This window comes from Hyperoodon ampullatus (assembly GCF_949752795.1).
Source record: "Hyperoodon ampullatus genome assembly, chromosome: 8".
In the NCBI taxonomy this organism is placed as follows: domain Eukaryota; kingdom Metazoa; phylum Chordata; class Mammalia; order Artiodactyla; family Ziphiidae; genus Hyperoodon; species Hyperoodon ampullatus.
In genome coordinates, this window is record NC_136921.1 from 92605052 (window position 1) to 92628001 (window position 22950).

General features: G+C 37.3%; 1 protein-coding gene across 1 annotated transcript; it reads left to right on the top strand.

Moving 5' to 3' along the window:
* Nucleotides 1–588: 588 nt before the first annotated feature.
* On the top strand, nucleotides 589–20099 carry RBM45 (RNA binding motif protein 45). Its single transcript, XM_079710580.1, has 10 exons — nucleotides 589–911; nucleotides 4870–4992; nucleotides 7079–7205; nucleotides 9349–9471; nucleotides 10280–10459; nucleotides 13893–14022; nucleotides 14198–14282; nucleotides 14480–14643; nucleotides 16196–16396; nucleotides 19852–20099. The coding sequence occupies exons 1-9, from the start codon at nucleotides 612–614 to the stop codon at nucleotides 16386–16388; spliced, it is 1425 nt and encodes a 474-aa protein (XP_079566706.1). The 5' UTR covers nucleotides 589–611; the 3' UTR covers nucleotides 16389–16396; nucleotides 19852–20099.
* The last annotated feature ends 2851 nt before the right edge of the window (nucleotides 20100–22950 follow it).

Here is a 22950-nt window from a genome sequence, read left to right on the forward strand (position 1 = left end):
CATTCTTTCTGCCCTCAAACCTCCCACGGTTGCTTCTGGGAGTTGACTAGGTCAGAAGATGGAGTTGTTTCTGGTTTGGGCTCTGTTGTTTGTTTTTCTATTACCTTTTGCTACTCCATGGGCCCCAATTCCTCATCTCAGTTTTCTCAACAATGAGGCTGGAGTTGGATGATCAGCTCTAAGACTGAACGTTTTAACTCAGTCCTATAGAGCTGTTCTAGTGAGTTTACGACCAAGGTGGCGAGGTTGGGGGAAGACACCATGGGCTTTGGGAGTGGGGCAGAGCCAGCGATGGGAAAGCCCGCGCACCAGACACTTCTAGCAACAGGGAACCAGGATCACACACCTGGTGCGTGGGCCTTGGCTCCGCGGGATTAGAGCCGTGGACTGCGTCAGGCTCCCCCGGGCCGCTAGGGGGCGCTGCAGCTCCCCGACCCCAAAGCCGGCATCCTGCGTGGCCGGCCTGCGCCGGGCCCCAGACCCTTCCGACTTCCGGAAGCGGACGCGAGGCTGGCAGCGACTGGGTGGGCAGCTGCGGCCGTGGCGGGCACGGCGAGAGCGAGGAGGAGTAAAGGGGTGCGGGCCTGGCTCCCGCGCCGGGGTGGAGCACCATGGACGAAGCTGGGAGCTGTGCGAGCGGCGGAGGCTTCCGCCCGGGCGTGGACAGCCTGGACGAGCCGCCCAACAGCCGCATCTTCTTGGTGATCAGCAAGTACACGCCCGAGTCGGTGCTGAGGGAGCGCTTCTCGCCCTTCGGGGAGATCCAAGACATCTGGGTGGTGCGGGACAAGCACACCAAAGAGTCCAAGGGCATCGCATTCGTCAAGTTTGCCCGCAGCTCGCAGGCCTGCAGGGCCATGGAGGAGATGCACGGCCAGTGCCTCAGCCCCAGCGACACCAAGCCCATCAAGGTGCGGGGGCCGGGTCGGGGTGCCCCCGGGGGCGGTGTCAGGCTGCGGTAGGGGTAGTACATCCGCTCGCGGGGGCGGACTGGGCAGCACCTGGCGTTCCGGGGTGGGGGAGGGGAGGGGAGGACGCCCTGCCGGCAGGGCTGCACTGGGGTGCGAAGGAATGGGGGATGCAGAGAGAACGTCCGCTCCCGGGTCGGACCAGGCGTCTGCGGCTACTCCGGCTGCAGAGCTGCGGTGGCCGGACCGCCCCGCGCCCCCGCCGTCGCTAATCCACAGCCCAGCTCCGACCCTGACCTACTTTGAGGACTCCTCAGACCTCGCGGTTTACCGTGTATAAAAACAAGTAACTTTGCTTTTCCTCAGGTAGGTAAGGTGCTTAAAGACTTGATAAAAGTACATGTAACTGTGGCCCTCCCTTGTTAGCCATTTTCCCAGTACCAAAGTATGCATGTATATAATTTTTTATATATATATAAATTTATTTATTTATTTTTGCTGTGTTGGGTCTTCGTTTCTGTGCGAGGGCTTTCTCTAGGTGCGGCGGGCGGGGCCGGCTCTTCATCGCGGTGCGCGGGCCTCTCACTGTCTCGGCCTCTCTTGTTGCGGAGCACAGGCTCCAGACGCGCAGGCTCAGTAGTTGTGGCGCACGGGCCTAGGTGCTCCGTGGCATGTGGGATCTTCCCAGACCAGGGCTCGAACCCGTGTTCCCTGCATTGGCAGGCGGATTCTCAACCACTGCACCACCAGGGAAGCCCTGCATGTATATAATTTTTAAATGCAGGCGATTAAAACTGCTACTATTGCATATTCATCACACTTTTGTAATCTTTACAAATTATTTTAAATAAACCCTCCTTGTGAAGGTATTGATATCAAGGTTTTGTCACTGTCACTTTTCTCTGAAAGCAGACCAAGGTAAACTTCCTTAAAAAGAGCCAAATCATTGTGATGGCAGTGTAATTGTATTAATATTAAATGCCTCTTTGAATACTCTTAATTAACTCTGGTGGTATTTATATTAAGTTTCCACACTTAACTTGTCTGTAAAATTAATATACTGACACAGGGCAGGAAAGGTGATTTTGAGGGTTATTGGACTTAATCTATCCTTTTAACACAGAGCCGGTACAAGGTGAGCCCTCAGTGCATCTTCTTTGTCCAAAGTAGCAGTCTCTGTAGGCCTTCCTTGCAAAAAAGAGAGGAGCCTAGGAATACCCCAACAACACATTAGACAATAGACATTCCCTCTCCTCCCACCTCCCAGACCCTCTGAGTCAGGACAGATCATCAATGAAATTAAGTGTAAGGCCACAGTATATACTAGGTCAGGGGGTGGCAAACTTTGTCTATAAAGGGTCAGTAAATATTTTAGGCTATGTGAGTCATACACAGTCTGTCACACATTCTTTTTGTTTTTTAACAACCCTCTAAAAATGTAAAAGCAATTCTTAGATCATGGGCTGTAGAAAAACAGGAAGCTGAAGTTTGTTGCCTCCTACACTAGGTTGATAATTTTCATCTCCTTCCAATTATGATCTTAGCAGGGAGGATTTTTTTACTTTGAATATAGTATAACCACAGAGATCTTCTTGGAAACTCCCCCAAAATGCCCCAAATTTGAAACCTATAGACCCGCCCTTGCCTTCATTAAATTCCTACAAGAGAAGTAAAAGTTCCAGCACTAAAATGTATCCCCCCCTTTTCACCACAGAGAAATTAAATGATTCCCAAAGATAATTAAAGCTTAAATTTTGTTTTTCACATTTTTGTCCACTCAGTTTCAGCCAGAGGGTTGTTGCACTAGTGCCTTAGCTAGACAGTCTAAACTCATTCTTCAGCAGCTTCAACTTGGGCTGTCTTCTGCTGGCATGTAGAGGGGTTTTTGTTTTGTTTTGTTTTTCAGTATTTCCAGTTAAATTAATTCACCTTAAGTGTTTCTCATGTACTTTACTTTTGCAAAGTTCCAAAGGCCCTACAAGACAAATAAGAAAATTTTAATACCAGGCCTATAGCCAGAAAAGATTGTCCAAATGAGACTCATTCTGTGAGTGATCAGCTACATTATCTTGAGGAAAAGGGTAAACCTAGAAAACAAGAGAAAAATCTTAGTTCTTAGCTTTGCAAGAATTTAGAGCCCATAGTCTGTGAACATAAAGTCTCAGGAGAAATCATCCAGTAGGTAGTTGATTATTATACATGTTTTCTACTTAGATATTGTCATCTTTATCAGAAATTTGAAATGCTTCAATCTTCTAAAATTTAGAAATTTGTGATCTGATGGCACCTCCAATCACAAATCTTACTTGAAACTCTTTTTTCCTCCTAGTGTCTTCCCGTACTTAAAGGTTCCCTATTTGTATTTCCCTATTGACCATCCATTACTGATACATGCACTGGACTTTCTAGTGGGCCATTTCTGTGTTACTTAATACTCTACTACTAATACCTTATACAGTGCTTGGCATGTGGTATAAGTTTATCAAAGGAATAACTGGAAGTAGATGCTATCTAGGGGTGTATCTCCAGCTGTATCTTGTAAGCAAGGTTCTACACCTCTGTGACAGCTGTTTTCCAAGCAAACATAATGACCCTCTTTTTCAATATTTCTAAAATCCCGTGGCTCTATAAATTCTTTGTCCTTTTAGTTGCTCCCTTCTCGTCTGGAATTCCATAGGTTCAGGTTTTCTCATAATGAATGGTATAGAGCCCCCCTTTAAAGACAAAGAAGAAGAAGAAAGGAAAAAAATACTCAAGGGCCCTGTCTGGTGATTTACATTATTTTTATTACATTTCTACAAGTTATAAAAAATAAGAGTAGCCATTAAAATTCTTATGCTTGTAGCTCTAGAAACAAATCCACAATCATAGTTAAAGATTTTACATTCCTCTGGAATAATATAAAACCAAAGCAATTTTATGAATTAAATAAAAGCAATACCACAAAGCAAATTAAATTCCAGGTAATAATCTAATGTCACAGATAATATTTCAATAAAACTAAATTACTAATAGAAAAATAGAGCCTCAGTCCATTCTGTGCATTTTCTTGCTCACGTAAGTCATTCAGGTGGTAACTGAGATGATCCAGAATATGGTCATGTTACCTTTTTTTAAGGATTAATATTAGAAAGCAAACAATTAAAAATATGACCATCTAGACTTAAACCCAACTGTATCAATATTAAATTAAACATAAATTGGCTAAACACTCCTATTAAAAAGCAGGGATTGTCAGGATTTTTTTTTAAAGGCCGAACTAAATGCTGTTTACAAGAGATGCACTTTTAATTATAAAGATACAAAGTGGTTGAAAGTATAAGGATAGAAAAAGCTGGTGTGATATCAGACAAAATGCTCTTCAACAGGAAGAGTATTAACAGAGAATAATTTCATAAAAATAAAAATATCAATCAAAAAGTACATAACAATTCCAGATGTTTATGTAACCAATAATAGAGCTTCAAAATACATGAAGCATTATTAATAGAACTAAAAGGAGAGAGAAATTCATAATCAGATTTTTACACTCCTCTTAGTCTCTGATAGAAAAAGTAGACAAAATCAGTAAGGATATGACATTTTAATAACACTGTTAATCAGCTATATAATTGACATTTATTGAACACTACCCAACAAGCGCAGAGTACACGTTCTCTTTCAGTGCACTGACTATTGCACTGACTATTGCTCTCTTTCAGTGCACTGACTATTGCTCTTGGTAAAAAAAAAATACAAAGGAAAAAAAATTCGGAAAAAAAAGTGCAAAGATCAGTGTTATCTCATAAAAAGTCATTGCAATAAAGATTGCTTTAACAAAATGTTTTTTGATGAGACGCTATTACATTGCATTTAACCTAACATGAATCCCATAGTAATAATGAAGTAAGTATTCTTAAGGAGTAGGAAAACAGTTGACTGATACTTCCGCATTATTCTTTGGGTTTTGTTTGTTTCTTAGGTTTTCATTGCTCAGTCCAGATCATCTGGAAGTCACCGAGATGTTGAAGATGAAGAACTTACAAGAATATTTGTTATGATACCAAAGTCCTACACAGAAGAAGATCTACGGGAAAAATTTAAGGTACTTAACATTTTCTAATCAGCTAGCGTTATTGATAACTTACAATCTTACATTGGTTGTACAATTACTAAATCCTGTTTTGTTTGAGTTAGATCATTAGATTGGTGGTGGAGAATTAAATAACTTTTTAAGTCATGTATTTCAACCTAGTTATTAAATATTAAAACTAAAATAAGTTAACTTTTTAAAAATATATAAAACCTGGAAAATATTGATGATGGTGTTTTTCCCCCCATTTAATGAAAATACAGATTCAGGAAAATGAAGTATAAAGCTCAGAGTTTTAAGTAAGCTCTCATACCTAGTAGGTCGTGGAGCCAAGATTTGTGCCCAGGGTGTCTGAATCCAGAGCCTGCTCTTGGCCTTGAAATTTTCAAAGCACCCTCTTAGCACTCCTCTCTATTGCCTCTCATGGAGAGATGGGGCAGGCAAGCCTGAGTGTGTGAACTGTATTACCTCGCATTTGTTACAAGTCTGTGGCATGTTGATGAACTTATTCACAGAAAGACTTATCCTCTATAGTTTTTGTTTTAAAACTAGACCTCTGAAGGAATTATGAAGGAATTATATTTAAAGAAAAAAAAAAAAAACTACCTACAACTCTGAACTATAGCTAGATTGTAGTCAATGAAATTTGGAGACAATTTAAAATTTCTTTTTAGCCATTGACTTTTATGAGCAGTGAGACACTTTCACAAACACGATTAAAAAGCAATTTTTAAATTGTCTTGAGTTGTAATTTTTTATTCTTTTTCTACCAATCTTCCCAGTACTGAATCATGTGGACAACAAGCAAGAAAGAAAACAAGTAGTAAAAAGTAATTTTCAGGGCTTCCCTGGTGGCGCAGTGGTTGAGAGTCCGCCTGCCGATGCAGGGGACACGGGTTCGTGCCCCGGTCCGGGAGGATCCCACATGCCGCGGAGCGGCTGGGCCCATGAGCCATGGCCACTGAGCTTGCGTGTCCAGAGCCTGTGCTCCGCAACGGGAGAGGCCACAGCAATGAGAGGCCCGCGTACCGCAAAAAAAAAAAAAAAGTAATTTTCAAACTTCCTCTATCCTACCCCAACTGAGGATTGAATAAAATACTTCAAAAATAACAAATACCAAATATATATATATATTCCATACTTCCTCCTATAGTAAGAATAAAGTTTTTATCTTATATACTTACAAACTTTTATCTTTCTCTGAGTGAACAAATGTGGCATTTTTAAATACATATATAGTAGTTAAGTTACTAACGGTTACATGAAAATTTTATAAAAATAATAAACAGTAAGAATTTATATCCCGTATTTCTTCCAACATTAAAAGTAAACATTTACCACATATTTCTCATATGGAGTATTAACTTTCTGCGTGAACCAATGTATTTTAAAAATGTACTTCAAGAGGAACTCCTTCAAAAGTATACACAATCATTTATGTTCCTGTTAGAAGGCAGATAAATAATTATAGCTAATATTTACTGAGTGCTGACTATGTCCCAGACCCTCTATACGCACTTTAGGTGTACTTGCTCTTTTAACCCTTAAAACAACCCTATGAGGTAGGTACAGCTATTAGCCCCATTTAACAGCTAAGGAGATAGGCAACTGCCCAGTTAATAAGTGGCTGAACCAAGATTAGAATAAAGAAGGTTCAATTCCAGAGCCTCTGCTCTTAACCAACACTGAGCAAGACTTTGGAGCTTTCCAGACCATGTACAAATATTTGCTCTCCCTCCATGACTTTGGCAAGTTATTTGATTTCTCTAAGGCCCAGCTTCCTTGTCTGTGAAATAAGCAGTATAATATATATATCCTTGAAGGGCTGTTATAACAATAAAGTGATATACGTAAAGCAAATGCTCAGTAAATAAAAAGTATCATTATTTTGGTTATGTTATTTGGTTTTATCATCATTATGGTTATTTTTCTAGTGCCTCATTAGTTTGTGACATTTTTATTCCATTATTAAAAGTAGCTATAAATTCTGATTTCTTTTTTTGCAAGCAAGAAGAACAAGTAAATTTTAAGTTAGTTCTGAAATCTGTTCAGTTATTAATTTTGACTCCTCTAAGATCATTTCTTTTAACTCTCATAGGTGTATGGAGATATCGAGTATTGCAGCATTATTAAGAATAAAGTAACTGGAGAAAGTAAAGGCTTGGGCTATGTTCGATACTTAAAACCATCACAGGCTGCCCAAGCAATAGAAAACTGTGATCGAAGTAAGGATGTGTTCATTTATCATTGTAATAGACATTTGAAAAAATTTGAATTATTCTAATTATAATCTAATACTGGTTTGTGCTAATAGCCATACCTGCTAATTTAATCTCAACAATGGGAGTTTAAATATATATAGTCCTAGGATGAAAATAATTTGGGGGCTGTGATTAGACTTTCATTGAGGCACTATCTTGAAAATTATGGGCAACTGCATTAACTCAGTGAAAATGCTGTTGTCCTACTTTGGTTATTATTTCTACAGGTTTGGGGTTTATTAAATTATTTAGAATTTTAAGTATTAAAAAAATTGACCAATGCTTTCAGGTTGGATTTTTTTTAATATTCATTCTTTATATTTTAAAGAAATTCAAGTATTCTGTAATATTTGTTTATATTTGACCTAAACCCTAAATAGAATTAGGTATACTAATAAACATATAAATAATAAGGCTAGGATTTTTAAGGTTTGCTAGCATTGTGAAGTAAATACACATTGGGTAAATTTCAAGGTAGAGTGCCATTATTCGGATCTTCTGCTGTTGCTGGTGTACATTCTGAAGAATAAGAATTCTAAAGAGGCCAAGGAAAATATTCTTTGTTGTCATACTTCTAGTTATATTGACCCTTAGAAATGAGATGTAGAATAATTCAATTAGTGGGTTTCAGGATATTATAAAAACAGATACATACTGAAAATAATTATTGTTAATCAGTAGAACTCTTAGATAACCCTAAGGTATACACCAAAATTTTCTCTCAGATCCTTCTAAATTTCTCAATCAACCAACATTAACTGAGTACCTATGGTATACTCATCAATATAAGTAGAGGGATACAAATGGAATATATAGCAACACTGGCATTTAAGGAATTGACAGCTATATTGGGTAGCCGAGATCTAATAGGCCAAAAATAGTTAAGGAATAATAGATTTTTTTAAAGCTCTGTGTCTTACTTATCTGTTGCTGTCACCCCAAGTACCTAGTACTGCTGTTAGTAGTACTCAATATAGTAGTGTATTCAGTTGAGTAGTACTCAATTAAGATTTATTGAGATCTCTAGCAAAGATACTGCCATTTATAGTAGACTCAATAAAAATTTGCCAAATGAGAAAATGTTCAGAAGTATGTGATATAGCCTATCAATGGTGAAAAACAAGTGCACCAGATGAGCATGGGAATACATCTGGAGGTAGGATTTGCAACTGGTGTAGAGTAGGCAGGACAGAAGATGAGAGCAATGTTAGTAAAGACACAGAGCTAGAAATAAATGTCTTTGCTAATAGCATGAAGGCAACAATCTGAGTAAAGCTTGGTATTCCTGTTGAGAAACAGGGACAAAGTAATCTAGGTACATTGGAACCGTACACGGGAGGTGATGAAGAGTTCAAGCTTAGTCCACATTAGAAAATCCCTTGTAGATTGTTTTAAAAGGAGAAAAATAACAAAAACTGTTTCAGCACAGTTGATCTAACCACAGTATCAAGAGTGGATTTCCAGAGGAAGAATTCAAAGAGGCTCATTTTATCCTTTTTGGAACCACTGAATAATATGATGAAAGCTGTGAACCTTCTCCCTTGAAATATGCCCATGTGCACATACGAATAAGCATTATGTTTAAAGTTTCAGAGGGTTCATGAACCTTCCCACCTTTTGAAGCTCATCGTTGGACTCCTAGTTAAAACTCTTGATCCAGAGGCAAAGCGATCAGTTGAAGGGTTGTAATTAATTGATGAGAATCTAATTTTAAAACAGAGGCAGGGAAGATAACATCTTCTAAGTATATTTCAAAGGAAGAATCTTGATGACAGTTGGGTGTGAAGAAGCACTATTAGATTTTGATGTTGGAAAGCCTGAGAGAATGAATGATGATGTCATCTGTCGTAGAGGGAGACTAGAAAGGATAGAATAGAATTGCTGATCTTTCATGTCTACATTGACCCATAATTTGGGATTCTTGCTGTTTCTCATTTACTCCTTGCCATCTTTCAAAGAGCAAAGAAGTAGGTCTGGTGGAGATGGTTGTTTGTGTAGATTTTGTTTTATACAATTATAAAACTAAGTCAAGCACTAGCAATCAAGTATATTTGTAGGTGTGTTAAATTTGCTATAAAGTTTGAAATTTATGGATTCTCTTTTTCAGGTTTTAGGGCAATCTTGGCTGAACCTAAAAATAAAGCATCTGAATCCTCAGAACAAGATTATTATAGTAATATGAGGCAGGAGACTTTGGGACATGAACCTAGAGTGAATATGTTTCCATTTGGTAAGTGCGCTATCTTTACTTTAATGGCATAAGTAGTGTATGCAATCTGATTTGGAGGGTTTTTTTTTAATATCCTTTTATCAGCAGTCTGAAGTTCACGTAGTGAATAAAAGAATTTATAGGTTTTTTTTTTTTTCTTTCAAGAAGTTGGTCATGACACCTAATGTCATTATTTAATGCTTATTTTGTTTAACTTATTTCCAATTATAGTTTTTTGTGGTTAGTTATGCATTATCTAAGTATTACACTATGTCACTGTCAGTGGCAGTGTTACACTGCCATTTTGGGGTGGGTGAGCTGCTGCTTGTATGCAGCTGACCAAGAAATATGAAAGACATATACAGTTATCCCCTCAGTATGAATCCTAAAATTTTATCCCTAAATTACTGCTGCTTTAAAATTAGGTCTAGAGAAAGGAGAGGAATGACAAAAGTAGAAGTTAGAAAAGGGGGAAAATGAGTGATGAAAGTAAGACCCGTAAATGTTATTCGGCGTAAACTTCCCTTTAGGTGGAACACTTGCCATATTTTGCAGTTTTGCATCATAAACGTATTCCTGTGAAATTGGACTACACGTTTCTGCTTATATTTCTGTATCAAGGCAGGGAAATGGGGAGAGTTGTCTGTTTTCTTGTCCTTGTCGCTCCTGATAGTGCTGATGACCAAGAGCATATTACAGAAGACAGTGCCTTTGTTCAATGCAGAGGACTTAATGACACTTCATTTTATTTTCTAGTATCTAAAATGTTAAATGAATCTCTGAATGTATAGACATTTAAAGATTTGCTTTTTGTTTTATATCGTTGGAGAACAACAATCTGAATTTTCAAGTTTTGACAAGAATGACAACAGAGGCCAGGAAGCCATCTCCAAACGCCTGTCAGTTGTATCAAGAGTTCCTTTCACTGAAGAGCAGCTTTTCAGCATTTTTGATATAGTACCAGGGTTGGAATACTGTGAAGTTCAACGAGATCCGTATTCTAATTATGGTAAAAATAATGTCTATTATTTTTAAATATACTGTGTTTTGTTAAACTGGCTTTTCTCCAGTGGCACTTTTTTTTTTTAAGTTTTATTGGAGTATAGTTGATTTACAATGTCGTGTTACTCTCTGCTGTACAGTAAAATGAATCAGTTATATATATATACATATATCCACTCTTTTCTAGATTCTTTTCCCATATACGTCATTACAGAGTATTGAGTACAGTTCCCTGTGCTATACAGTAGGTCCTTATCAGTTATCTTTTTTATAGATAGTAGTGTATATATGTCAATCCCAATCTCCCAGTTTATCCCTCCCCCCACCTTTTCCCCCTGGTAACCATAAGTTTGTTTTCTACATCTGTGACTCTACTTCTGTTTTGTAAATAAGTTCATTTGTTCCAATGGCACTTTTTATGTCAGATACTGTTTGTATGACAGTTTTTTGTTTCTTTTTTCTCTACCTTAAACTTTCAAATATAGTGATAACTCCATAAACAAATCCCTGGGAATATATCTACTTTACAGAGTCATTTATTTTTTTAAAACTGTTTTAACGCCCATAAAATAAAACATTCTCTGTTTCCAGTTGTACAACAAAAATACCTTAGAATAGGATCTCTTTCTGTACTTCTCATTAATGCTAGGCAAAGTGATAAAACCCTTAAAGTTTTCTCCTCTTCCCTAAGTCTCTTTTTCTTAAACTTTATACCTCAAAATGGAACTCCTTCCCTTCATTTTAATTGCCCTACTTCTCTCTCTGCTTCTCCCCGCTCTTAATAGAAGCAAAACTCTAATGTCAGCCATTTGAACTTGGTAACTGGTTCATTGATTAAACCTATTATCTAGTGTTAGGTTAATCCATCTTTGTATTCTTGTAAGCCTTTTGATTTTTTTAAGGCTTTTAAAAAATGCCCTAGTGGCATAATGGGAAAAGGTTGGCATTCCATTTTGCAGCCAACTCAGGTGCAAATCCCAACAATGACACACAGTCGTAAGACCTTAGCAAATTGCTTATTCTATCTAGTCTCTCTTTCCTCATCTGTAAAATGGGATTATTAGTACCTTCTATGCCAGGGTTAGATAAGAATTAGAAATAATATATATAAAATATCTACTGCAAGTCCTGGCACATAATAGGCACTCAGTTTGTTGGTTTTTAAAGAATTGGAGGTGAGCGGTGGTATAGAGAAATCATACTTGGCATCTCTTCCAGTACTATAGATATACTTGGTTTAGTCATTTTAGGGTGTCTTTTTATGGATGTTGAGGGGAAATAGATGAGTCAGATTATATAGGCTGACTGGCCTAGAGTGACCACACCCTTCATACAGACACTCCCACATAACCAATATTACTCTACCCAGCACTGGTCTTTTAGCAGGACCTACTAAAAAGTCATTGACCTACTTTGTACCATCTCCAACTTTAACCCAGTCTTATGCTATCATTCTTTTTTTTTTTTTTTTTACTATTAATTTATTTATTTTTATTTTGGCTGCTCTGGGTCTTAGTTGTGGCATGCAGGATCTTTGTTGCAGCATGTGGGATCTTTTTTAATTGCGGCATGTGGGGTCTTTTTTAGTTGCAGCTTGTGGACTTCTTAGTTGTGGCATGCAGACTCTTAGCTGCACCATGCATGCAGGATCTGGTTCCCAGACCAGGGATCGAACCCAGGCCCCCTGCATTGGGAGCTCAGAGCCTTACCCACTGGGCCACTAGGGAAGTCCCTGCTGTCATTCTTTGTTGTGACTCTGAGGCGCATATTTTGTGGGTTTTGGCATATCTGTTATTATATTCGTATGTAATTCTATTGGTTTTGTATTTTCTTTCCTTTTTATCTGGTACTTTGGAATGTATTTGTTCCTTTACCTTCTCTGTTGTTTCTCTGGTTGGATGTGTCTGATAAATATGTGTATCATTGGAACACCTTTTTATTAATAGAGATATTATATAGTTAGAATCCTATTTGAATTAGTTTTATTTATTTATTTATTTATTAATGAGCTGGGTAGAAACTTTTTTTCTTTTTAATTTAATTAATTAATTTATTTATTTTTGGCTGAGTTTGGTCTTTTGTTGCTGCATGCAGGCTTTCTCTAGTTGCGGCGAGTGGGGGCTACTCTTCGTTGCGGTGCACGGGCTTCTCATTGCTGTGGCTTCTCTTGTTGTGGAGCACAGGCTCTAGGTGCATGGGCTTCAGTAGTTGTGGCACGTGAGCTCACTAGTTGTGGCTCACGGGCTCTAGAGCACAGGCTCAGTAGTTGTGGCGCACGGGCTTAGTTGCTCCGCGGCATGTGGGATCTTCCCAGAGCAGGGCTCGAACCCTTGTCCCCTGCATTGTCAGGCGGATTCTTAACCACTGCGCCACCAGGGAAGCCCTTGAATTAGTTTTATATGTTCATTTGCTTCTGAGTTTCAATTTCATTAAAATGTTGAGATGCTTAAATTTAGAGAGGAACATTAAATTAAAACATTGTTTTTCCCAAAGTGAGTTATAGTATAAATGTATTGTGAAAACCTTTTGGTTGTGTTATAAGCTCCTGGGCTTGCCCTGTAAGGGCTCCTGTATAAAATTCCCCCCACCACCCGTAGCATCACCTTCCTGAATTGAAATCTATCCCCTTAGCTAAAAGCTCTTCAAAGGAATGTGAAATATGTGACTTTTGATCCAAAACCCTCTGTTCCCCTGCTTTTTGGTTTTACGACATAGATCACTTTTTCCCTGTCTACCACTTCAGCTAGCCAAGATGACTATATATTCTTTTCATATATCACTTCTCATTTCATTTCTTACTCACTATGATAGGGAAAATTTTAGAATTTCAAAGTATATTTCAAAGAATGAAAACTTTAAGAAAAACTGGTTGGCTTTTAGGTGTATCTCTGTCATATAAGAAAAGCCAAGATCTTAAAATTAAATTCATTGGACAGAACTTAAGCTAATGATACCATTTTTTTAAAAAATATCATGTTCATATTTTTTTCTTTGTCCTTGTTTTTTTTTTTTCTTTTTTTTTTTGCGGTACGCAGGCCTCTCACTATTGTGGCCTCTTCCATTGCGGAGCACAGGCTCCGGACACGCAGGCTCAGCGGCCATGGCTCACGGGCCCAGCTGCTCCGCGGCATGTGGGATCTTCCTGGACCGGGGCACGAACCCGTGTCCCCTGCATCGGCAGGCGGGCTCTCAACCACTGCGCCACCCGGGAAGCCCTCATGTTCATATTTTTACCAACATCTGGTTTATACTTTGCTTTATAGGAACACAGCTGTTGAACACATGTATAACAGAACTTTGTTTTCTGACACATTTGATTATATTTACTAGTTGTGTGATATTAGTGTTTTTCTCTATTGTTTCATTCTTATGGCAACACAAACTTTAGATACTGAATCTGCTTTTTTTCTAATTCCCATATATTCTCTGCTTTGTTTTAGGTCATGGAGTGGTTCAGTATTTTAATGTAGCATCTGCTATTTATGCAAAATACAAGTTACATGGATTTCAGTATCCTCCTGGGAATCGGATAGGTGTTTCCTTTATTGATGATGGGAGTAATGCAACAGAGTAAGTACCATTCCAGGAGCTAGCCTAAAGCCAAGCTTTGGGTATACATGATCTGACTTGGAGAATAAAAATAGAAAACAATTGACCTCTCAGGTGAGGAAGTCACACAAAAGAAGTTACTGTTTAGAGACTAAATATCTCTAGTTTTCTATAAATTACCAGTTCTTATCTCCAGTCTCCTTAGAAAAATGGCAACGCAGATGGTAGCTGCACAGCTTGCATCAATGGTGTGGAATAACCCAAGTCAGCAGCAATTTCTGGTAAGTAGGTAAGAATTTAACCTTCACAGTAGTATAAAATAAATGTGGCCTTTGTTTATTACCTGTGTAAGAAAATTTTCAGAGATATAGTAAAAGACCACATAGGTGCCATGATACACATCTCTTTAGCTCTTGACTTAAAAATCCCTAAAGTGCAGTTTTTCTTTCTTTTCGTTTTGAACCTAATTCTTCAACAGCAATTTGGAGGAAGTTCTGGATCACAGCTGCCTCAAATCCAGACAGATGTTGTACTTCCGTCATGCAAAAAAAAAGCCCCTCCTGAAACTCCTGTGAAAGAAAGACTTTTTATCGTGTTTAATCCACATCCTTTACCTTTAGATGTACTAGAGGATATATTCTGGTAAGATTTCAATTCCACAGAGTTACATTTTTAAATAATATAATTTATTTAAACCAGTCATTTAAGCAGTCTTGCACTCTTGAAGCTTCCTGTGTCCAGTACCTTTCAGGTACAGGTGATTCGTTCTGTGGTTTAAAAAAGTTCTTATTTATATCACCTTTTAAAATATATAATTATTTCCTTCTCTTCTTTGTTATTTACATGTCATAAGTCTCCACACAGAATTTCCTTTTATTTTGTTTTGAAGACATAAAACATGGAGTATTGTTTTGAAAAGTTGCATACATAGAATGAACAAATCATTTGTTTCTTAATAGAAGGTACATCTGTATAGACCTGTCCTCTAGAATTCAACTGAACAGTGTTTATTAAGCATCTGCTATTTTGTCAGCACTCTATTGGACCCTTAAGGATTATATAACTACATTGAGTAAACAATTACTTGATTGTAGGGAAGAGTGTGTGTGTGTGTGTTTGTATGTGTGTGTGTGTGTATACGTACGTATATAAGATAAGTGTAAAAAGGGGGAAGACTCGTGTTTGTTTTTAATGTAACTTCTTTAACCTTAACTTTTTCTTTTTGGTCTTTTTCCTATTTGCCTTACAATGTTAGCGAATTTATTTAAAAGATAGATAGAAAGCTTGTTAAAGAACTTCACAAAATATCAGTGATGTGGTTCAAGTATTTTGATTTTTATTTAACCAATTTATTTTGTTTATTTTTTGAACCTCTCCTCTGTACCAGGCAGTCACTGTGCTAATAAGTGCCAGAGACATTGTGTAAACAAACATTATATTACGTAAACAAGATGTAATAGTTCTTGTCCTCTTAGAACTACACATGTAGGAGACAGATAAGTGAATAGGAAGTTACAACCAGAGAGGTTGTGTGGTGAAAAGGAGTATTCAGGCTGTGAAATACATAGGAGGGGCACCCGCCTTAGAAGCTCAGAGAAGACTTCTTGAAATAAGCAAGGTATAGTGGAGGCCTGGAGGATAAAAATTATTTAACCAGGGAAGAAAGCTGGGCGTGTGGGTGGTTATACCTGCTGGAGAGAACGTGGAAGGAGGTTGTTGGAATATGGGATTTGAGAGACTGAGGGAAGATGAAGCTGCAGAGGACAAGAACCCAAGTCAGGAAAGGCCCAGAAGCTATGTTAGGGAGCTTGTCCTTACCCTGGAGGCACGAAGAGCAGCTGAAGGGACTTCTAGGGAGGAAATGATCATATTTGTGTTTTAGAAAGATCACTCAGAAGACAGGATAGAGAATAGATTGGAGAAGGATAAACCCAGGGGGCAGCTAAACTAGTTAAGAAGGTGTTAGAGTAAACTAAGAAAAAGATAATGATGGTCAGAATGAGGAAAGAGATCTGAGTGATAATGAGGAGAAATTGACTGATAGGGGAAATGTTTAAGAAGGAAGATTGACATTATTAGAGATTGGATGTGGGGAAAGGAGTGAAAAAAGGAGTCCAGAATGGACCCCAACTTTTAGACCTGAGCATCTGTACTTATCAATTTCAGTTGATCTTTTTTTTTTACTTTGTTTCAGTCGTTTTGGTAACCTGATCGAAGTTTACCTTGTGTCAGGAAAAAATGTGGGGTATGCCAAGTATGCAGATAGAATAAGTGCTAATGATGCCATTACTACTTTACATGGAAAGATCCTGAATGGAGTCAGACTTAAAGTTATGCTAGCAGACTCCCCAAGAGAAGAATCTAACAAACGACAAAGAACTTACTGATTCTTGAGGTATGCTCTTTTTAATCTAAATTCTAAAACACATTAGCTAAATAGTGTAATGAAAGGAATATGTATAGAGTTTCTTTTTAAGGATTTACAAGTTGTTAAAAGCACTGTGGCTTAAAAGTTTGCTGATAATTTTACAGTATATTTTTTATTTTTTATTTTTTATTTATTTATTTATTTTTTTGCGATATGCGGGCTTCTCACTGTTGTGGCCTCTCCCGTTGTGGAGCACAGGCTCCGGACGCGCAGGCTCAGCGGCCATGGCTCACGGGCCCAGCCGCTCCGCGGCATGTGGGATCCTCCCGGACCGAGGCACGAACCCATGTCCCCTGCATCGGCAGGCGGACTCTCAACCACTGCGCCACCAGGGAAGCCCTACAGTATATTTTTTAAACTTGAATTTTTTAAACTTAAAAAATGTTTTTGATGTTTACTGGGAGAATGTCTGTCCCTATAAAATAAAATCAGATTTCAGTTTAGAAAATTAAATAGTATTTGTGTGTGTGTCTGTGTGTGTGTGAATGTCTTTGCTATTAAGAATTGGACTTTACTATATGGTTACATAAACTTTAAAATTGGAATACTTCTAAAGATTTTTAACTTGAACAGTTAATGTCTTGAGTTATGAATTGAGGTAATTTATGACAGTCTTTATAAAGAATGTCTTGACATTCATTAGTGAAATGCCTAAAAAGCAATACCAAATACAGTTGACCCTTGAACAGCGCAAGTTTGAGCTGCATGGGTCCACTGTGGACATGTGGATGTTTTTCAGTAGTAAATACTACAGTACCACATGATCTGAGGTTGGTTGGGTCCGAGGTTGATTGAATCTGTGGGTGTAGAACAGTGGGTAAGGAGTATCTGCGTGTATGGAGGGCCCATGTTAAGTGATCCTCAGGTTTTCAACTGTGTGGAGGGTAGCCACCCCTAACCCCCACATTGTTCAAGGGTCAATTGTAATGCATCTTTTTGAACCTTTTGAACCTAAACGGTGGTGTTTTTCTGGACTCATATTTGTGAGTTTGTACATTAAAACTGCATGTTCAGAAAATACTCTCATGTGCATATGTGTATTTTCAAAAATAACCTTGACAATTTACCGGAAACTCTTGTCAATTATAAATAGTGCTACATACAGCCTTATGAATTCCTTTTTCTTTTAGTTTTAAGAAATCAAACGTAAATTTCTATTTCTAGGACAGCTCCCATCTCCACGGTTTGGGGAAACATTATTGAAAGTTAGAAATGTTCGATTCTTTCACTTTTTCATTCTGGAAATGAATCCTGAGTTTCAGGGGAAGCTGAGAGCTTCCCCATTCCCACACACACACCAGCTTCCCAAGTCCACTGCTGGTCAAATAGTAGCAGTTGGCAAGTACTTTAGAGTCAGTTTGAAGTTACTTGCTTGAAAGCAATTTTCTTTTCACCAGTTTTTCTTTCTGACCAATTATGAGAACTAGGAAGTATCAGAATGAATTGTCTGAATTCTAACTGCTGATGACCTTTCCTCTGTTAGAGCAAGTTAAGTGATTAGTTCCTCCTTACAGAAGGCAGTTGTCAATAGGAAGTGCCTTTTGGGCCCATTATGAATAATCTCAATTTAGAAATGTTTTCAAATGTTTTATTTAATTACAAAATCCACTCCCGTTACTTCATACAATTCAGAAATATTAACTTTGCCAGTGAAAAAGAATTAGCAAGTCTTTCTTATAACAAAGCAGTTTTTTGTGTTTGCAAATAAAACGTTAAGAACTGAATTCTCTTTGCACAAGCTATCTTCTAAAATAGCATACAAAACTGCTTATTCATGTCTGTGAGTCTTTCAAGATATAGATAACAATTCTTACTCTTATTCAAAGAATCTTTGTCCTTAAAAAAGGACAATAATACTAACTTCTTAGTATGGGGAAAATATATAAATTGCTCCTGTGATTGAGCCTTTTTAAAAATAATTATTTATATAGTATAGAGAACATTAGACTTAAAATCAGAAGATCTGAGTTGTAGTTCCAGCTCTGACACTTAACTATGATTTGGCAGATCTTTTCACCTTTCTGAGCCCGAGTTTTTCCGTAGGGTTATTGAGAGAAAAATGAGTCAGCAAAATTCCTTATAAAATAAAATTTTAATACGCTTTGAAACTGTGAGCTAAACTCGTGCATTGGTGACTTCAGTGAAACCTTTATGTCATCTCATCAGAGCAATCAGAAACTAAGATTAATGATACAAAACTACCTTCTGGCCAGCAAGTGTGTGAGAATGAAGCTTTATAATATCACATTTAAGTGATATGCATTCATCCAATTCCCTACATTAGAGGAAGTGCATATTCTTCAGCATGACTAGTCATGAAATATAAATCTATCCTTTTTCCCTTTATTGAGCTGTTATACATATTCAGGGCAAAGGTAAAGTAGGGTCAGATTAGTTGAAAATGGTAGGACGTAATGAGCTATACTGGTTTTGAATGTCTTCTAGTTGCAGCACGGCTTTTTTTATTTATTTTTGCTTCGAATCCCCATTTACCATGGACTTCATAATGAGATTCACCTCTTTTGTTGGTACGTTAAATAATATATTATTTTAAGATTCAATAAAATATATGAAAGACTTTTCTAAGTTTTACATGATTGTGACCATTGAAGATTTTAGGAGAGATGGGGGCCACTTTTTCATTTGTTTCTTTAATTTTAAGAGAACACGAACACTACTCATGAAGGCTAGTTCCTTTTGTCTCTGAGGAATAAGCCTAGGATTAACTGAGCCATGACTAGGAAATAGAAGAAACTGGTCTAAGAATATCACTTTGAAAATAGCTGAGTTCTATTTTGAGGTGGATCTGATGTGCAAAATATGTTCTTCTATCTGAGGAAAACAGAAATTTTAGTATTTTAGAGCATCCTGATTTTTGTATGTGTGTTTTTTTATAGGTCCATTTCCTTCTTTTTTAATCACATAAAACAGTTTGTACAGCTATCACTTTTTTCACTTCCTATGTTTTGTATCTTGACATATTGTTTTGAGGAAAATCCCTCTGAATTTTATCCTTGTTCCTCAATTATGATTGAACAATTATGGTTAGTTGAGTTTAGCTACCCAAAAGAACAAGATATTTCAGCATACATGCTCTAGTTGGACTCATGGTTAAGAAGACAGTTACGAACACCCACTCATCAGCCTGGTGTGTAGGGATAAAACCCAAAGCTGTCATCCTCACATGCATGATTTTTGTATTAATTCACAACATTTTCCCTCCAGAAATTCAGTACCCGCTTGCATCATCCTTCTGAGTAAGTTTGGTTTTGCTTATTTGGGGACATCTATGATTAAGTAAGCAAGTAACATCGGGTATACGAAATAAAGGAATAACTCCTAACATTTTTAGGTATACTATATACAACAGCTATTTCCTTCCAGGTGATGATTTTCATACTTGTGTTGTGTTCTTTCTACAGAACAAAGACTAATGACATAATCCTCAGCTGACTGACTGAAAATGTGACTGGACGCACTCCTTGTGGACAGTTGACGGCTTTTTTTTTTCATATACCTGATAGTCTCTGCACAGCATTGTTCTGTCTTGGGGAGCAGGGATTGTTGACATGTATTTTTAAACCACACGTTAATGCTAAAACTAATATAGTAGTTGTTTCTTAGAGCAATATGTTGTTATGTGTGGCAGAAATAAAGTTTTCTTTGCTTAACTAAATCATGCCTTATTTATGTAAAAGATCAGAAATGAAAAAACTTGAAAGTCAGTGTCTAGAATTTGACTAAATGACATATTTCATTGATTTTGAGATGCACATTTTTACACTTCTGACATTGGAAATATTTTGATATCCATTACTGTAATTGACAACCTCTTTTTTTCTTAGTGGAACATAAAGATGCTGTTTTCAATCAGTTGCATCTTAGATTCAATAAAATATGATAATTGCTACTCAACCTACACATATAGATTGGCTCCTTACACTTACTCTAAGGCAAGAGCCAAAAGGCATATCATTAGAAATGATTTTTTTTATACCAAGATACAACAGTTTGTTGGTAATCTTGTACAGATCTTTCAAGATTTTTTTTTTTTTTTTTTTTTTAATTTTTGGCTGCTGTGGATCTTCGCTCCTGCAAGAGGGCTTTCTCTAGTTGCGGCGAGCAGAGGCTACTCTTCATTGCAGTGCGCAGGCTTCTCATTGTGGTGGCTTCTCTTGTTGTGGAGCACGGGCGCTAGGTGCGGGCTTCAGTATTTGTGGCACGTGGGCTCAGTAGTTGTGGCTTGTGGGCTCTAGAGCGCAGGCTCAGTAGTTGTGGCGCACGGGCTTAGTTGCTCCACGGCATGTGGGATCTTCCCAGACCAGGGCTCGTACCCATGTCCCCTGCATTGGCAGGTGGATTCTTAACCACTGTGCCTCCAGGGAAGTCCCTTTCAAGATTTTAGAGCAGTGGTGATAAGGAAAACAAAATTTAAGTTATCATTGATAATATGTTTAAATAAATATCAATGGCTTTGGTAGGTGGACATTTTCCCTTTATAAGTACAAAACATAATGGCCACTCCAAAAATATGATATATAAGCAATTTTCAGAACAGACTATGATAGGAATAGTCATTTCATAAAAGATTAAAAATGAGGAGCCTACTCTGCTTGTATTTTGAAAATCCAAGAAAAAAATTTTATCTGCTTTTGAAGTGAATGATATGTATCAGAAAAGGTATATCTAAGTCAAGAGTTTGGCACCTTAAAAAAAATAGACATTAAATGGCATGCAGTTGTTAAAACATCACTTAATTACCTCCGCATTATGCCTTTCACATCCTGAGTTAAATTAAAAATAGTGAAAAGATTAAATTCACTGAGCATAATAGCATATTTCATACTTGGACATCTCTCCGCTGAAAAATTAAAATCCTTTTTTTTTTGAATCAGTAATTTTAATAAATTTAGATAAGAAAATATCCTGTCTTATCTTCCCAGGCAAGACTTACTGAACAAGAATTGAACCAAGTATCTTTCTGTGAGCCAAAGGCCATATTTTAAAAAGGAAGCAAATGGGTCTTTAGAAATGAAAACCTTAACTGAGGAGAGTTGAGGATTAATTACCAATAGATAGATTTATTCATCCCAAGCTCATTTATTGCACACATAGTTCCATTTTCACAGATTGGAATTAAATTGTGCCTTGTAGGTTATCTGGCTCTAACACTCAAGTAATGCTTGAATTCCCCCGAAAATATTCCTGCCAGGTGGTTAATCTATGTAAAAATAGGAAGCTCCCTATTGCCTACCTAAGTCCATTACATCTTTGGTTAATCCCCATAATTGACATAAAACCTGATTCCCTGCTATTTTACTTGTTAGTCTTCAAGTTTTTCACTGGACCCTGTTGAAGTTATCTATTTCACATGGTAGCTGTCATATACCCTCCTGCCATCCACTGATTTTCTAGTGCAGATTAAATGACCCCAAATTTTCTATTCTGCATTTAAGTTCAGGTAGCCAGTTGCAGCAAACCATCGTGGTTTCAGTGAAGTGCCTCGTCTATGTTTATTTCCTTGAGTTCTTCATATAAATTCTAAAAAAAAATGTATACATGTATACTCTGTCTACAAAACAGTTCTTTGCTTTTACAGTGTGAGTTTCTCTTGTGTTTTCTCTCCCAATTGCATGCCTCAGTAAATAAGGGTTACTTTGGCTTCAGTGTTGCATTTAATCTTAATCGTTTAGCCTTATTCCTGCTTTCCTGCCTCTTGCTTGCAGTTGATCCCTAAAACTTTAAAGCCGGAATCTCACATTTTTCTTAAAATGAGGAAATTCTAGAACCTAAGAAATAGCATTTAATAATCTAGTGCTTATGTCTTCACCTAAATGTGTACTTCTCAAGTGCACTTTTGGTATATGAATATAATGTATAGATATTTCGATACCATGCATACATCAGTTACTAAAATTGCCAACATAGTGGGGTTTTTATTAGGTATGGGTTTTTTTTTACTTAAAAGAAAATGTTAAGCAATACAGATCAATAAACTTTTCTTTCAAATAAGTGGTTCGCATAATAAATAACATTTAAAATAAAGCCCGATCAAACTTGCTTGTAAATTTATTGTCAGGTCTTTTATGGTAGATCACAAATACTGAAAGCGGCTATCAGATTTGCTGCTTCTAGAGCACCATGTCCCAAACTATGTTCCTTGAAATAGTATTGTCTTGAGAGAAGTCAATATGTATTCTTTAGGAAAGAAATTTTCATGGTCCAATATATTTAGGAAATGTTCAGTTATTTATTAGTTCACAGGTTTTTTGACCGTGAAGCTTCCGGGGCCTTTAATATGCTAATGTACCCCATCCCTGTATCTCTAAAAGAGGACCATAGTTTACACTGTGAAATAAGTGTGTTTTTAGAGGCACTAGTATTACAAGGAGTAGATTTTAGGAAAGATCCTTCTGAAATATAGACTGTCTTTTATTCATATGGTATGGTGTGGTTTTATTTACAAGTTTATTTTTTTTAACTTTTTCTTTTCTTTTCTTTTCTTTTCTTTTTTTTTTTTA

Excerpts from the sequence above, each read along its gene's own strand:
- RBM45 (XM_079710580.1), top strand. The coding sequence starts at position 612 with ATGGACGAAGCTGGGAGCTGTGCGAGCGGCGGAGGCTTCCGCCCGGGC. Across the intron at positions 4,993-7,078 it reads ATCTACGGGAAAAATTTAAG|GTGTATGGAGATATCGAGTA; the intron begins GTACTTAACATT and ends TAACTCTCATAG. Across the intron at positions 7,206-9,348 it reads AATAGAAAACTGTGATCGAA|GTTTTAGGGCAATCTTGGCT; the intron begins GTAAGGATGTGT and ends TCTCTTTTTCAG.